A 14,536-nucleotide genomic window follows, 5' to 3' on the forward strand; every position below is an offset into this window, starting at 1 on the left:
TTTAACAAAAAGGCTGTAACAATAACATGGTTAAAAAATTGATGGTTGAGGTCGGAGTCGTGTGGACTGTTGATGTTGCGTGAAAGTTTTGATTGAAAATGGGACATGCCAAACGACAGGCCTGATGGCCAGTGATGTCCCGTTTGCAGTTTTTCATGTCCCGACCGCACTTTCACGATCAAAACTTTCCTGCCCCGCACCTGAGCGCTCGACCGTCCTGCAACCCGCTCCGTTCCCTGATTTTCAATGAATCAATAATTTTAATAATTGTTACAAATCTATTACAAAAAATTTTGTGACAAAGTTTCGTCGAAAAGTTTAATGGATACGCATTTTTTTTAGAAGACTATACCTGCATGATGATCTTACTTTTACTTTTCAAAAAAACTGAACTTGGCTCTTAATTATAACTTATACAATTGCCGTAAATATATTTTCTTTTCGAAACCGACGTTTGCGTCACAGGAGCTACGGAGCTAGCCGCCGCTTATCAAATCGCTGTATCGCAACTGGATTCGCTTTGAATCAGAGACCCACCTAAGACATTAACTTTCGCGCGAAGCGCAAGCTGACACACTTTTTTGGCTGCGAAAATTGCTAGAAATTCTATAAAAATTTTTAATTCAAAGAAATCCCGTGTTTTTCCCGAGTAGCGGGCGGGCGTACTAATCAGGCTATATTCCCGACCGCACCCGATCCGAGCAGAAAGCCTCCCGCACCGCTTTCCGAGCAAAAGCGGGTGCGGGATGCGGGAAATTCCCGTGATTTACCGAGCCCGTGAAAAAAACGGGACATCACTGGATGGCATCCCTGATAAAATGGCGATTTGTAATGAGTTGATAAATTGGGATTCGTTGGTTTTTTTAACCACCTTTTCTTCAAAATTATCGATCTAACATCGCAGATATCGTTATCAATTTTAATCCTTATTGAGTGCTGAAATACTGAAACGGTTATAGCAAGAAAACTACCCCAAAAATCTTCACTCCATGTTAAACAGAACATGGTCCAGAGATGGCAAGTTTTCCAACAGCAACAACTTTACCAAAATCGAAGATACTGAACAAAGAAGAGCCGAGCCGCAGGAAGTTTCATTAGTATGTTACTTTTAACTGATAATTATTAATAAAAATTAAGCACGTAATAAAGATCCTCAGTAACAGTAATAATTATTAGTTAAATACGCTATCATGAGAAAGTGGGAAACTATACAATGCAAGAAGAGTGAAAAAACGTGAAGTGCGTCAGTGATTATGGCTGCCAAAATACGGCTAAACTGCAGGAAACTTCATGACTGTCTTCATCCCTCCGATGAAGCAGCAATCCGCGGTTTTACATGCGGGCGGCGAGGACACGATAGCTGGCGTCTCCACGAACTACAAAAAAATTAACAAGGAGATGAATGTGATACTTGCAGCAGAAAACATGGCAGCCTATAGTCTTTACACCCAGTTTACGAAAACATACTCTTCAGAACCAAGCTCATATCCCGCGGCATGACTGTCACGCGGCGCCCGTGAATAGCTGCTAAGTTAACGTCCTCGAACAGTGAAACCAGAAAGAATTCCGCCGCCTCCTAAACGAAACACATTCTAATTAATTTCAAGTCAACGCGCCTCGCAAAAAAATTTTTCGATACACCAAAAAGCACTGTCACATGTTTGTGCTGCCAAAAAGAAATTATGCTGATTTACCTGAATGGCCTGCAGTGCAACGGGCTGGAAGCGCATATCTTTGGCGAATTTGGCGGTGATTTCGCGCACCAGCCGTCCAAAGGACAAGCGCGGAATCAGAAGTGCCGTGGAATTCTGCAGACGACGAATATCGCGCAGCACCAACACGCCCGGGCGCGTGCGTCGCTTAGTCTTGTTAGCCGGGCGACTGCTGGACGCGGAATCCTGTGAGCTGACTTTACGGCTCTTGTTGCTCTTGTAGGCCACCTGCTTCGTCGCGGAACGATGGCCTTCCCGTGTACGCGGACGCGGCACCTCCGGCTGCGAGGTGACGCGCTTGCGGGCCATGTCTGCGCTCTGACGGACGTGCTTACGAGCCACCTGCGGACGGGTGCTAGTGCCCGTTTTCTGCGACGAGGCAGGCGCTCGTGATGGCCGTTCATGCACACTCTCCACAACGGTGGTATCGCTGGCCGCCGACTGCTGACTGGCCGTGTCCTCGTCGTCGGTCTGCATGTTCTCCTGCTCCTCTTCCTGCTGCTCCTCTTCCGGATCCGGAGTGGACTCTCGCTCTTCCGGGGTCTCATCGCGTCGTCGCGGCGCAACGATGGATTTACGCAGTCGACCCTGCGACGGAGCAGGCTGTTTGGTGCGCGGCATTTTGAGTCCTGCAGAAATACAGCTGAGCATCAATCAAAATGGTAGCCGAGAAAATTCGTGAAATTACGAAGGGGCTGATGTTTATATATTGCGTTCTTAGCAAGCTCAAGAAGTTAAAGTAAAACAAATCCCCAACGGAACAGTTGAACACCTGCTATGCAGTGCCCAATCCCATACAGACTACAGAGCAGCACTATTTACAAACAGTGGCAGTCTGATAATCCGAAAATGATTCAACGGTTAGGCAGATCACAGTATCTAGATTTTACATTCGTTCTTATTTAGAAGTGTTCGTGAAAGAGGTTTAACGTTAATATCGAAAACAACCAAAAATAAAACTGAAGGCGGTGGCAAATCAGCGAAAACATCAGAATCAGATCCTTTCGATGCAGTATCTGAATTTCTGATTCGGCTTACAGTGTGACACTACTTACTTTAGGCGACTTTCAACAATCGGCAATAAAATTACCACAAAAACTTTAAAAGAAACCAATGTTGCATTCAAAAATCAAGAAATTATGGGCACTTTTACAATTTAATAACTCTTCAACGTTCTGCAAGACTGATAGGCTGACAGCGAACTCTCAAGTCTCAACTGACAAGAACAAAACGCTCTAGTTCGCAACTTCGCACTTCCCACCGTCACGTAGTAAATCTATCGATAGTAGTGAGTTAGTAGACCGTAAAGCAGTCACAGAAGCGCCACCTACGTGTAGAAATGGGTGACACTATAGTGACCACACCTGGCACGGCGATTACGATACCAATTTTAAGGTGCCGGTGACGGCCACGCCCTAATTTCTCAGCGGAGCAGCCTAAGACCGTAGCACGTGCGGTTGCTAAATAGACAGGGCGCTCAGGATCGAAAAATGGGTGGTTACTGGTTAGGAAGTATACTGAACGTCGTGAGCATAAGCCTTGGCAAAACGAACTAGTAGACTGATCGAGATTTTAGAGAATAGATTCAATAGAAGCTAAGAAGTTTAGAATTTTCAACAAAGTCAACACATTTGTTATTTAACTTCAAGATTTTGGAAGTGGGACCAACAGAATCCAGTTATTGTTTTATTTATCTGATTCCGATTTTTGTGACAAATACTGCTGGTTTTGGAGTACCAGCAGCTTCTTCATTCAAGAAGACTTAGAAGACCTCCTTTTTAGGAATGGAACGCGTTCCTATTGTCAGCTGTTTATTGCGCGCACTGTCAATTGGACTTGTGCACTTGCTTTCTTTGCAAGCTCGATTTGCCTAAATAAACTACATTAGTATTTTCTGGAGACAGTACAGCGATATCCTGATATTTTCCTTTTTTTCCGACTTACGGTTACAAAAATGTAAATTAGTAAATACTTAATCTGTTCAGTGGCTGTTTCCTTGGTGTTGTGGATTTTCCGCATCACACCTGGCGAAATGCTCGTCCTCCGGAGTTTTGGAGATCCGCGCTAATATGCATGATTGGCGCTAAACTCTGGTAAGTGGTAACTCCCAGCTGCGTATTTTTTTTAATAACAATGGTGTTTTCAATTCTTTTACGCGCTTTAAATAGATTTAACTGAATTTTGGAACTTGAAGGACATCTTAAAATAAGCCGTGAAGTTGTTGAAGTACTGTTTCAGGTGAAATAAAGTCCGAATTAACCAGCAAGCTTTCGTTTTACTTTGCCGAGAACGACTAACGTGTGGTGCGTGTATTAACCGATCTGCGAAATTTGTGTGACTTGTCGCTGATCTATTTTGACAAAAAATCGAAATGCGAGCAACCTGCAGAAAAAATCCTTAGGCTTCTAGCTAGGACAGAAATTTTGTTATTCGTCGTTTTTGTTATTCGGGGTCGACATATTTTCTGATTTGGTGTAATATTCCTGCTGCTTCAGAAGTTAGCAGACCTGGCGTGTATTGTGTGTCTGCTCATTCACTCTGCTACAGCTTAGTTTAATGTTAATTAATTAATACTTGCACGGTACTTTGCATATTACTTCATTACTGAATCGGAATGTTTGCTGTTTTCTGTTGTTATTTGTGTTGGTTAAAGTTTACGAATCACAATAATATTTTAATAATTTTATTGAGTATGCTAAACAGCAGTAAGCGCACTCGTAGTCGTGACGGCATAGCAATTTGGTCACTTATTGACGCCTGTATCGTTTGGTGCTGATGATGAGAAATAAGTTATGTTTTTAGGCTTTTTGAAAGACATTCATGTTATAGTGACCGAAAAAAATTGCGGGATCAGATTATATCGACCGATATTACAGTAAAATATACTGAATAAGCTGAAAGCTTAACTTTGTGCAGGAATTAATTGTACGGTGTAATTATTGTGTCACAGCAGTCATACCTTGCTCGGACTCTAATTAATTCGATTCCAGTAATGTCGTCTATGTTAATAAACGCAGTTACACAGCTGTTACGGTAATAATCATCCTATTTCGTGGGATTGTTATTGGTCAAATGATACTTAATACACAAAATAATGAAAAGAACCTCGTAAAACTACAAAAAAAGAATTTTCTCATTCAATTTATCCAGCCCGCCGCGTTTCCCCGTTGAATTTCTATCGACAAGTGCTGTCGCAAATTTCATGGGAGCGTGCTTCACCGGTGTAATCATCCTTCTTAACACTTGCTACTTTTTAATAAGCAGATAAGTATGTGCAACAGTAGTGACCCTCATTTTTTTGTAGAGTTGCCAGTGCAGGGTGGAAGTTTTACGGTATTTATATGACGTTAAATTGGTTAGTACAGATATTGTTCGCATTCAGTTGATTTTGTGATCGTTTGTTTTGTTTGTTTGTCACAGGCTAACTTGTGAGAGTTAGATCTAGATGTATCTCGGTATCTTTGATCCCATTGTTTCGCCAGCTTCCACAAAATAACAAATGCATTTTCTTCTCCCTGATATTTATGATATTGTAGATGTAGCGAATATTTGACATTTTCGTGAATCCCCATGGCCCATATCACCGGCAACATGGCAGATAGCGATACCGACCGTCAGAAGGCCACGCGATACATTCCACTGGGCGACTTCTTCGGTTTCGTCGGCAAGACACCATCTGCCGAAGAAAAAGAAAGGCTCAGGAAAATCGTTAGAGTCCATGTGATATTGACCAGCAAGATAACGGGGATTGACAGTGAGACGAGCCGGTCACCGTATCCAAATCAGCTAGCCGGCTCTGTTATTGACCAGTCGATTGCCGCCGCTTCCAATAATGCGGTCCACTCTGATCGAATCTCACACAGCCCCGAGGATTCAGTCCATGACACCAGTACGTAGATTTACTGCATAATTATAATAGACCGGAGAGGATATTTTGTTTCTCTCAGTTCTGTGTAAAAACTTTTATTCCTTCACCGCTAATTGAAATTAATGTCTGACAAGCGAATGTTAATTGAGTTAATTGGGTTGGGATATTGGTTTTATATTGTTGATTAGGGTTGTTATACCCTTTTATAGCGGCATGTCTTTCGCAGATGAGCTAGCGCTGGACGCAGCGGACCCCACGCCGGCATTCTCTCCTGGACCAATCTCTGTTGAACGCTCACCTGCTGCCGAAACAAGAGCCGACGCGGAAGTTGTGGAGGCCAGTATTGACTCTTCCTGCTATGACCCGGAAGGCTTTGTCCTTCCCTTTGCTTCCTGTGTGTTGTCTGTTAGTGACGGCACTCGCATGAAGAATCATGTACAGTATCCAGGTCAGTAAAAATGAAATCGAACTGTTAACGTTGTGGAAGAAAAATGATGCGCTTTAATTTTTTATGTATTGTTTATTTTTTGTTACTGTAATTATAGTCGTATCCAATAGGAGAACGATTTTTTTCGAATTTTGACTTAAACAGTTTCCGACTTGAACCGTTTTGTTCGAATAGATATTTTTAAAATACAGTATTGAAAGTTGGATTTACATAAATATTCACATTCCCGCATTATTAAGTAACCAATTAAAGAGAAATTTTAGATGGAAGGTTTATGGGTACGTCGTCGTTGCGGAAGGCGAAGTCACGCTGGATGCAGCGTTTTGATAATGAATACAACATGGTGATGTTTGGAGAAGTTCCTAACGGTTCTGCATCCTTCACTGGAGAAGATGATGCAGACATGCTGAGTTCTGGAGATCACAGTTATTCGACACAGGATGCTGAGCCCAGTTCTCGTGTTGCTCAAGAAACGGCGGGCTCAACTACAGAGGCATCAGTCAGCGTAGATGGTGCAGACTTGTTCCGCTACGGCGAACATAATTACGCTAGACAGGCGGAAGAGGGTGCTGAATCCAGCACCTCAACTGTTAAAAAAAGGGCGGCCTCGAATGAAAGCAAGAAAAGTAAGGCATAGTGTGCAAATTTATGAGCTAAAATCGTTCAGTTTTCGAATACCGTGAATTCTAAAATCTGATTCTGCTCTGCCTTACAGATTTGACAGATACTGATATGTGTGATCTCTTGTCTTCCCCACCGATTGTTGCCAGTCCAGTTCCGAAAGTGATTATCCATACTGCGCTTAATTCCTATAGCCGCAGCGGGAAAAGTCTAGCGCTGTCGTCAAAGTTTGCGAAGAAGCTCAGTAAAAGTAGTGGTAAGTTTTGACAAACTGCTTCTGTTTTGAGAGCTTGAATTAACAATAAGCTTGTAAACTTCTGACTTTGCTAATGAGATGCTGTTGTTTTGCTTCATCCGTGTTCGCTCTTCTGTTGCTGATGTGTTAATTTATAGTTCAGTTTTGTCTTTCTTTTGTAAAATTAATGTGATAAAAGAAAAGCATCATCCGTGTCTGTTTAATCGTCAGTTTCCGAGACAGAATTATCGTCTTGCCCAGCTCGGTGTCGCTTCCTTGTGAGGGTCTGGTGACCCCAGTTGTAATGTAATAAGACTCTTATCGAGCTGTTATTGTTGTACAGTGCGGTTGTTTTTTATTTGCGCTAGTTGGTACGACTGGTCTGATTATCTGTTCTGCATGGTTTCTTCGCGTTCCTGTTCTTTGTTGCCCACGCTATCACCGCACTGTTATTTGGAAGAATCTTACTCGGGGAAAATAATCTCCTTTTTAAAATCGAAGATACATAGTGTCGTGATAGTGATGAAAATGGATCAGCGAATTCGTTTTTACTGCATGCAAATTTGTGTACAAGTACGGGCTGTACGAGTACTCTGAGTCTTGACTTTGATTTCCCTTGGCTGAAAAATGTTGCTGCTTGACTGCATGATGCTCGATCAGCTAAGACCTTGTGGAAGAAGCGGTCTTCGTTTTGGCTTTTGAAGACTTTATTTTTATAGTCTTGTACAATAAGTTGTATGGTATGTACAATACACATGCTGTAATCGTGCTTTGAATTTTGAGTACTTGCGTAAAAATTACGTACGTACAATACCGTAAAATTAATTATAAATCGTGGCGGTGTGTGTGGTCATCACTATCACGATGATCGGTATCAGTACTACACATGCAGCATATTGCAGTTGGTCATCGTCGATGGTGTTTTTACGTTTAATTGAATATTAAACACTTGTCAGGACCAGTCAGGTGTACAGCCCATTGCGTCGTCGCTTCACTTATCGCTTTTAATCGCAGGCGCAATCCATAGCATGCCGGTTGGCGGTTGAGCACGTATCACATATGGCATTGTACTGCATAGCTTATCACTTCTACTGTCTACACGACTCTACGTGCTGCTTATTCGATAAACCGTTCTGATAACAGAACATAGTTATTAGCGGATGTTGTTGAGCGGATTCAGTCGACCCTGGTTGACTTATTATGACTGGATATTTTACTGACAGTTCTGACAATTGGATGTTTTACTACGACCCGTCATCTCGGTTTTGTAGTTTGCACAGTCATTACGATACTTTTCTAAAAGGCAGGAGAACGCATGTTTCCGTCATCCGGTGCCGTATCAGTTATCATTACTTCTGTCCCGGAATTTATCCATTCTTGAATCTTGCATGATCCATTCTTGCATGACCGTCAGAACTCAGACAATTGGTGTTTCTGAAGTTTTATCAATATATGTGTTGAATCATTAATTGCCTGTTAAACAGTTTAATGCTCAGTTGCTTTGTGAAATTGTGAGGGATTTGTTGTGTCTCAACTTGGTGTCTTCACTCTTGCATCATTTGATTCACTGACGGTGTTGTGACTGTTGTTCGTGAAGGTACGTAAAATGCCAGATGCAGCTTGACCGTTGTGAATGATTGTCGATGTTGCAGTACTCGCGCTTTAGGGTCCGAGGCTCCGAGTGGTTGTACTTTTCCATAATCTGTACACTTGTCTCCACATTTCATACATCACTCATTTCGTGCCTGGTGCTTTCAGTAGAATGCCTTAATTTGCAATTTCCAGATGTTTGATCGATGAGTAAAACTATTGGCAAGAACGTAGTCTCAAGTTTTATTGATGTTTCTCCAATCAGTAGGAATGGAGCTGGAGAAAGAAGGATCGGATAAGAAAAGAACCGCAAAAAAAGCCAGACGACGATTGAAGCCTGAACATGACGATTCTTGCAGTGATGAGGCAACGAATACAGGTTGGTTTACGTTCCAGGCTTCACAGTTTAAGGCTTTAAGCGAGATATATATTATCTTGGTTTAAATGTGCTAGGAAAAGATCAGTGCCTTAATTTATGAGCGAACCCGTATAAGTATTTTGGGAACTTTTGCTTAAGTTGACATAGTAACAGTTTCCTTGCAGTGCATATAAATTAGTAACTACTGTAATTAGCGCGTTTTGTAAATATTGCATAGTGGCCGTTGTATTTTTTGACGATCGACAATAAAAAGCAGTTTAGCAAATGTCAACGTTTTACGTGATTGTTGGCTTAAAACTCTTAAATACGCCGTTACATGTTTCAATTTCTTAGGGGGTCACCATTAGAAAAAAATAAATGGTTTAGAAATCTGTTTGCGTAACTGCAGAAGTTAATGGTGTATCGTCTTACTATTTTAAATGTGGGAGAAGTATTTTTTGATTTGACATAATTTGATTTTTAATTTTGTGTAGAGTTACATTAATCATTGATACGATAGGGACACTATTGTTTTTCCCTGTTTAGGCGGAACGGTTAGGGATTTACGCGCTTTGGCTTATTCCCTGCGGAGCAAGCCCCGCCAAGTGCAGTATCACTTCGACGAGGACGCGGAGGATGACAGTGACAGCAGTGAGAGTGCTCCCAAGGCGAAGAAAAGAAAGACCGTCCATGCCCGCAAGAACCGAAACTCCACCGGCTCGGGATCGGATTTCTTATCGACGGAGGACGAAGGGGCAGCAGAACAGAGGCCGGCTGTGATTGCTCCTGATGGGTCGGCGAAATGGTGAGCCAGTGATTGTTCTGTTTTGTCCTGTGATGGCGCCATGCTAATGTGGCATCGCTTAATTGTTGTAATGATGATAATTTGGCTGGCGTACGCCGCACGTTCAGCTTCGGGATTTTGCAGCAGTCGCACAGCCCGGTTGATTGTGCTGCTAGAATTTTTTCCTGTATAATTTGTGAAATTATTATTAGTGTCATTGTATTGTAGGTGGGTTGAGAAGATTCTCGGGCGACGAGTCAATGAGCACGGTGGCGTTGAATATTTTGTGCAATGGATGGGATATGGGCCGAATTATAATTCCTGGGAACCCGCGGAAGGTTGTGAGTGCGAGACTCTGATTGACGCATACAACCGGGAACATGGATTAGAGGACTGAAAGGGTTACATCCTGTCATGAAAATATCGGAATTGTTTTCTAGCATTTTGTTCATTGTTTTATAGTGATCTGGTGAATGCATTTGTTTTTTGGAGACTGAAGATGCCTTACGTTGTTGTTTTGTTGTCGTTAAATCCTTACTGTAAAGAGATTATTGTTGAAATTTGAGTTTTTGTTCCTTTCTTGGGAGATTTGTGATGGATTATATTTCCTGAATGCAGCAACAGTTTTGATGCAAATTTCTAAACGTACCGGGACTGCCGGCAGATGGAGTTTTTTGGATTTGCAATAAAAGTGCGGTTGGATGGTTCCCATTTTTTTGCAGTGACAGGATTACTTTGCGGCTCTACACATTTTCCATCACAGTAAATACTTCAAAAAATATTAAGAATTACTGTTTCAAATAGAATGGCTTCTTTTAGAAAAGGAGAGAATACTTGACTCGCTAAGTTTTCATAACATTGGTAACGTTCTACAGTCTACACTGGCACCGGTGCAAATTTGCAAATTCTACCTTAGGGTACAATATCTGCAGTTGAACATGTCAGCCTAAGTCTGCTCCCATTTACAACAGTCATCATAAATAATAAAACTGCACCAAATTTATAATGTTTTGTTAATTTTATGCCAGATCTAGTTTTACCACCAATGTTCGAGTTTGTCCTGTATTCTCGAATTTTTGATCGGCAAATATGTACTTACATTCACCTGTTGCTCCTTTTATGCCGCATTGTATTCTCGTTTGAGTAACATACGAAATTCTATATTTTACGATCCAGAGAGCAGCTGTAAGTCTGCACAATGTTCAACATTCGCTCATGTTTTATTCGCCTGTTTCCACCGTTTATCGTGTTAGCAGCGCATCTTGGGCTCTTTTGTCCAGTTAGCACAGAAACGTCAAACAACTTCTGAAACTCCTGCTATAAGATCATGTTAGAATGCTTTTTTCGACGCCTGATACATATGGATCCGATACGATCATCACTATCTTGAGCTATCACTACGCGAAAACGATAGGATAGATTTACCGGCAACAAATTCAGTTGGAAATCGGTAACCTACCACACATACAGTTTTATTATGGCAATGATGTCTTTATGAGTGTAGGGAACACTGTTATGCAATTAGCGTAAATTATTACGTTAGCGCAAGTAGCACTACGGTATAATCCAGAGATATCCAGTAAAGAGATTTCCAGGTTTTAATTTCATATGGTACGCATAATCATAATGGAGAATTTATTACACATTAAAAACAGTAGAGAATGTTGAACATTCGGACGCTTTTCCATCTTAAAATGAATATGAAATTACAAATTTTAAAGCTTTAAGTACATAATGCTAGACAGTATTGAGTACAAGTTAGTTTTAACAACAAATAATGATCTTATGAATAATTGTGCAATACTGGGAGTTTTTTTGACTTGCATGTGCATGTGCATACATCTAGATGCAAAATACAGTGCTTCTATAGGTAGGTTGCACCAGTTAGATAAGTACAATATAATAATCACATGCACAAATGTTGAAATGACCGCGTGACGTGTAGAACATAATTAGCGACGGTTCATTGCAAGATGCTAAAACTTGTTTCCTTCCCATTCTTCGAATCTGAATGTTTTGATTCGCATGTAGTGTATTTATAGAAAACCTATTTCTACAGTGCTTATATTCCAGCACATCATTCTGAGGATGAAAAAATTATTAACCTGTACGTAAATGCACATCAGTTAATACGTATGATTAGTTCTCCGCGTACTTCTTTAAAGTAATGTACGGATTCAAATTGAATTCGTTTACTCGTCGAGGCGGGGCAACGGTCGTGTTTTTCGTGTACGAATTTGTGGCAGATATTAACTTTATTGTACAGTAGTTAAACAAAGCCATTCGTTGTGTTATTCTGAGCGAAAGTGCCGAAGTTTAGAAATATTTTAATTATTATCGAAGCAAACGAATTTGTGATGTGATTGCATATGCTCATACTTTCAATTTTCAAACACCAGTCAGCAGCAAACAGGGAAAGCAGAGCCCAGGAAGGGCAATGTTATAGCTGTTACTGTTATCTCATTTTCGGTATATGTACATTAGTACATATTATGGTATAGTGTGGCAGTTATGTTTCGATGTTTTCTTCCTGTACAAAAGCCACGCGGACATATCCAAAGAGCATATGGTCTATATGATTTCATTAGGTTTCGCATTTGTTGCGCGCGTGCAACGTTGTGTTGGAAATCGAGGTGTTATCATGCTGATCAAGGAACTTTCGGTAGTGTCTTGGCCTCGTTCTTTTACCAATGTCGAAAGTAAAATTTTCTTATTAATCTGTGTTTGGAGAAATTAGTCAGGACAACAGAAAGGTTAAATATAGGTGAACGCCCGCGTTTTACTGCACGAAGAGTTTCTCGATTATTGTCACTGATTATAATACACATGCGTTATATTTTGCACAGCATATATCTGTCTGCTAATGACACACACGCGTAAATTAAACCCATGGTCAAATAACACTGTGAGCCGTATATGTGCACATGGCAAGGTATGAAATGATAGATTTTCGGCAGAACAAATGATTGTCCATGCATTGTTGGTTGTCACTTGTAAGTTGCAACGGATGACCTGATTGTTCTTTTGCGATGCAGACGGAAACCTACGGCTGCCGGGTATCATATAAAACTACAGATATCTAAAGATCGGCATGCTATCTGTACTATGGTCGCACGGTTTGTAGCGCCGACCATCGGTCTGCAGTTAGACTTTTTGCGCAATATATATACAGATACACTGGAACGTTTTTTCTATTGAGTAAGGTTTTCTTGCGTCCCAGACTGGGCACGCACAAGAATGGGAGCGAGTCTTATTATCGATGATGTTAGCTTCGATGAGATATTTATCACGGATTTAGATAATCCTGTAAGTTCTACAATGCTTCCAAAAATATTGATCTCCGGTAATTTGCCATAATTACGGGCGTAACGCCGACTACGATTGCATTACTACAAAGTAGTAAACCTTTTATTCGCGGGTCAAGTGTCGCCAGCTTTTGATTCATATGATAAGTTGTGTGCAACTGTGTATATGTTGACGTGGTATGACGCCGACGTTGAGCGTCGACGTTGGCTGTGTCTATGAATAAGTACTGCATCTTCGTGTGTGTATTTGTTAAGCCAATTTATTAAATATTACTAAAGCCATTTTAATGTTTATCCCGTGTTTCTCCTGTTTTTGATTTTCGATCAAATGCGTTAGATCCCGTCATATGGAGTTTTGGACATTTCAAAAGCAGTCGCCGAAGATTTTATTCACAGTGTTGTTTGTGGATTGCAGAAAGCCGGGACCACGGTCATGGCGGAAAAATCCACTCCCCCCAAATCCGTTTGTCCTGCCACAACAGAGAAGCCTAGCACGCCGACACCAAAGTGCCCCCAAACCAACGGCACGGATGACCCCGATGAGGACTGCACCATGGACAGCAGTTATTCGGATGACGCACGGGCCGTGTGCATGATCGACGAAGAGCCCTACTGGCTGGTGGAGGAGATCAAAGACGTCAAAGTCGACGTCAAGGGCAAACTGACCTACCTAGTGAAATGGGTGGGCTATCCCGATTCAGTAAATTCCTGGGAACCCGAGGAAAACTGTACCCTGGCCCGTCGCTTGATTGCGGAATTCCATCAGCGCATGTCGGAGGGCAAACGAAATCTCCTGGCCCAGCAAATGCTGGCACAGAGCCGTACCAACCGGCCCGCCCGTACCGCCCGCCGGAAGCACCGCAAACCCGACGGCTTCCCACCGCAACGGCCGCGCAAAACGGGCAAGGGCAACGGGAAGGGGTTGCGAAAAGACAACGGCGACACCGATGCGGATAGTACATACAGTACCGGTAACGAATCCGGTCCGAGCACCTGCTCCAGCCCAACCACATCCACCGGTTAAGCCCGCGCCCGGCCCGTTAGCGGGCCGCTGTTGTTTGTAGTATTTATGTGCAGCTTGGAGCAGGCAGCCGCTTCCGTGATTCGCCAAACTTCCTCTTCTACACCAAACCGATTCCCGTTCTCAGAGTTCAGTTCTTTATGTACGTTATTATATTTGCGTATTGCGTGCAGGATCACAAATTAATAATTCAGCTGAAAAAAATTTACGGTAACGTTTCGAATGTGTTGAATGTTTGTGTTGTTTGTGAAAATGTAATTTTGTTTTGTGGTTTATCAGCCAAAACCGTGGTGTGAATGTTTGTAGCCGCGTTGCGAAACAGAACCTGGTTCAATTAGCTGTACCATGATCTAAAAAAATAAAGCGTTTTTGGTATTTAATTACGAAAGTCTCCGAATCAAAATGTCTATATTATTCTAAATATGGAATGTCAGGATGAGCACACATTTAACCCAGAGACAATTACTTACAGTATATAATCCAAAAGTTAGCAATACAAGCCGCACATACGGTAGAGACGGACAAAAATTGGCAAATTCGCAAACTCGGGTAAGGCACGACAAAATTTAACATTTAGCATAACATTTCTGTGAA

At 41.8% G+C, this 14,536-nt stretch overlaps 3 protein-coding genes across 7 annotated transcripts; 2 read left to right on the plus strand and 1 right to left on the minus strand.

Annotated features, from left to right (window-relative positions):
* Positions 1–913: 913 nt before the first annotated feature.
* On the minus strand, positions 914–2,921 carry LOC129584911 (uncharacterized). 2 transcript variants are annotated; one of them, XM_055477332.1, is made up of 4 exons: positions 2,768–2,921; positions 1,695–2,341; positions 1,468–1,576; positions 914–1,376 (listed from the first exon to the last, which is right to left on the minus strand). In XM_055477332.1, the coding sequence occupies exons 2-4, from the start codon at positions 2,331–2,333 to the stop codon at positions 1,333–1,335; spliced, it is 792 nt and encodes a 263-aa protein (XP_055333307.1). In that variant the 5' UTR covers positions 2,334–2,341; positions 2,768–2,921; the 3' UTR covers positions 914–1,332. The 2 variants fall into 2 exon arrangements, with proteins under 2 accessions (XP_055333307.1, XP_055333308.1); XM_055477333.1 differs by lacking the exon at positions 2,768–2,921 and adding an exon at positions 2,485–2,693.
* Positions 2,922–3,250: 329 nt separating this feature from the next.
* On the plus strand, positions 3,251–10,321 carry LOC129585013 (uncharacterized). Of its 3 annotated transcripts, XM_055477511.1 has the most exons (9): positions 3,251–3,805; positions 5,017–5,067; positions 5,249–5,601; positions 5,807–6,028; positions 6,292–6,654; positions 6,744–6,905; positions 8,740–8,853; positions 9,379–9,637; positions 9,845–10,321. In XM_055477511.1, exons 3-9 carry the CDS (start codon positions 5,283–5,285, stop codon positions 10,011–10,013), a joined length of 1,608 nt encoding a protein of 535 aa, XP_055333486.1. In that variant the 5' UTR covers positions 3,251–3,805; positions 5,017–5,067; positions 5,249–5,282; the 3' UTR covers positions 10,014–10,321. The 3 variants fall into 3 exon arrangements, with proteins under 3 accessions (XP_055333486.1, XP_055333485.1, XP_055333487.1); XM_055477510.1 differs by lacking the exon at positions 5,017–5,067; XM_055477512.1 differs by lacking the exon at positions 5,017–5,067 and having other exon boundaries at positions 8,743–8,853.
* A 1,921-nt stretch (positions 10,322–12,242) lies between these two features.
* LOC129584978 (heterochromatin protein 1-like) lies at positions 12,243–14,315 on the plus strand. Of its 2 annotated transcripts, none has more exons than XM_055477445.1 (2): positions 12,243–12,278; positions 13,337–14,315. In XM_055477445.1, the coding sequence occupies exons 1-2, from the start codon at positions 12,258–12,260 to the stop codon at positions 13,943–13,945; spliced, it is 630 nt and encodes a 209-aa protein (XP_055333420.1). In that variant the 5' UTR covers positions 12,243–12,257; the 3' UTR covers positions 13,946–14,315. The 2 variants fall into 2 exon arrangements, with proteins under 2 accessions (XP_055333420.1, XP_055333421.1); XM_055477446.1 differs by lacking the exon at positions 12,243–12,278 and adding an exon at positions 12,322–12,922.
* Positions 14,316–14,536: the final 221 nt, after the last annotated feature.

This window comes from Paramacrobiotus metropolitanus, unplaced genomic scaffold, assembly GCF_019649055.1.
Source record: "Paramacrobiotus metropolitanus isolate TYO unplaced genomic scaffold, Prichtersi_v1.0 Parri_scaffold0000015, whole genome shotgun sequence".
In the NCBI taxonomy this organism is placed as follows: Eukaryota; Metazoa; Tardigrada; class Eutardigrada; order Parachela; family Macrobiotidae; genus Paramacrobiotus; species Paramacrobiotus metropolitanus.

Bases quoted from the DNA above. Each gene is read 5' to 3' on its own strand.
- LOC129584911 (XM_055477332.1), bottom strand. From the start codon at position 2,333: ATGCCGCGCACCAAACAGCCTGCTCCGTCGCAGGGTCGACTGCGTAAA. The intron at 1,577-1,694 runs GTAAATCAGCAT...TGTTTCGTTTAG, and splicing joins TTGCACTGCAGGCCATTCAG to GAGGCGGCGGAATTCTTTCT. The intron at 1,377-1,467 runs GTATGTTTTCGT...ATTTTTTTGTAG, and splicing joins TATGAGCTTGGTTCTGAAGA to TTCGTGGAGACGCCAGCTAT.
- LOC129585013 (XM_055477511.1), top strand. From the start codon at position 5,283: ATGGCCCATATCACCGGCAACATGGCAGATAGCGATACCGACCGTCAG. The intron at 6,906-8,739 runs GTAAGTTTTGAC...TTCTCCAATCAG, and splicing joins GAAGCTCAGTAAAAGTAGTG to TAGGAATGGAGCTGGAGAAA. The intron at 8,854-9,378 runs GTTGGTTTACGT...TTCCCTGTTTAG, and splicing joins TGATGAGGCAACGAATACAG to GCGGAACGGTTAGGGATTTA.
- LOC129584978 (XM_055477446.1), top strand. From the start codon at position 12,854: ATGGGAGCGAGTCTTATTATCGATGATGTTAGCTTCGATGAGATATTT. The intron at 12,923-13,336 runs GTAAGTTCTACA...TGTGGATTGCAG, and splicing joins TCACGGATTTAGATAATCCT to AAAGCCGGGACCACGGTCAT.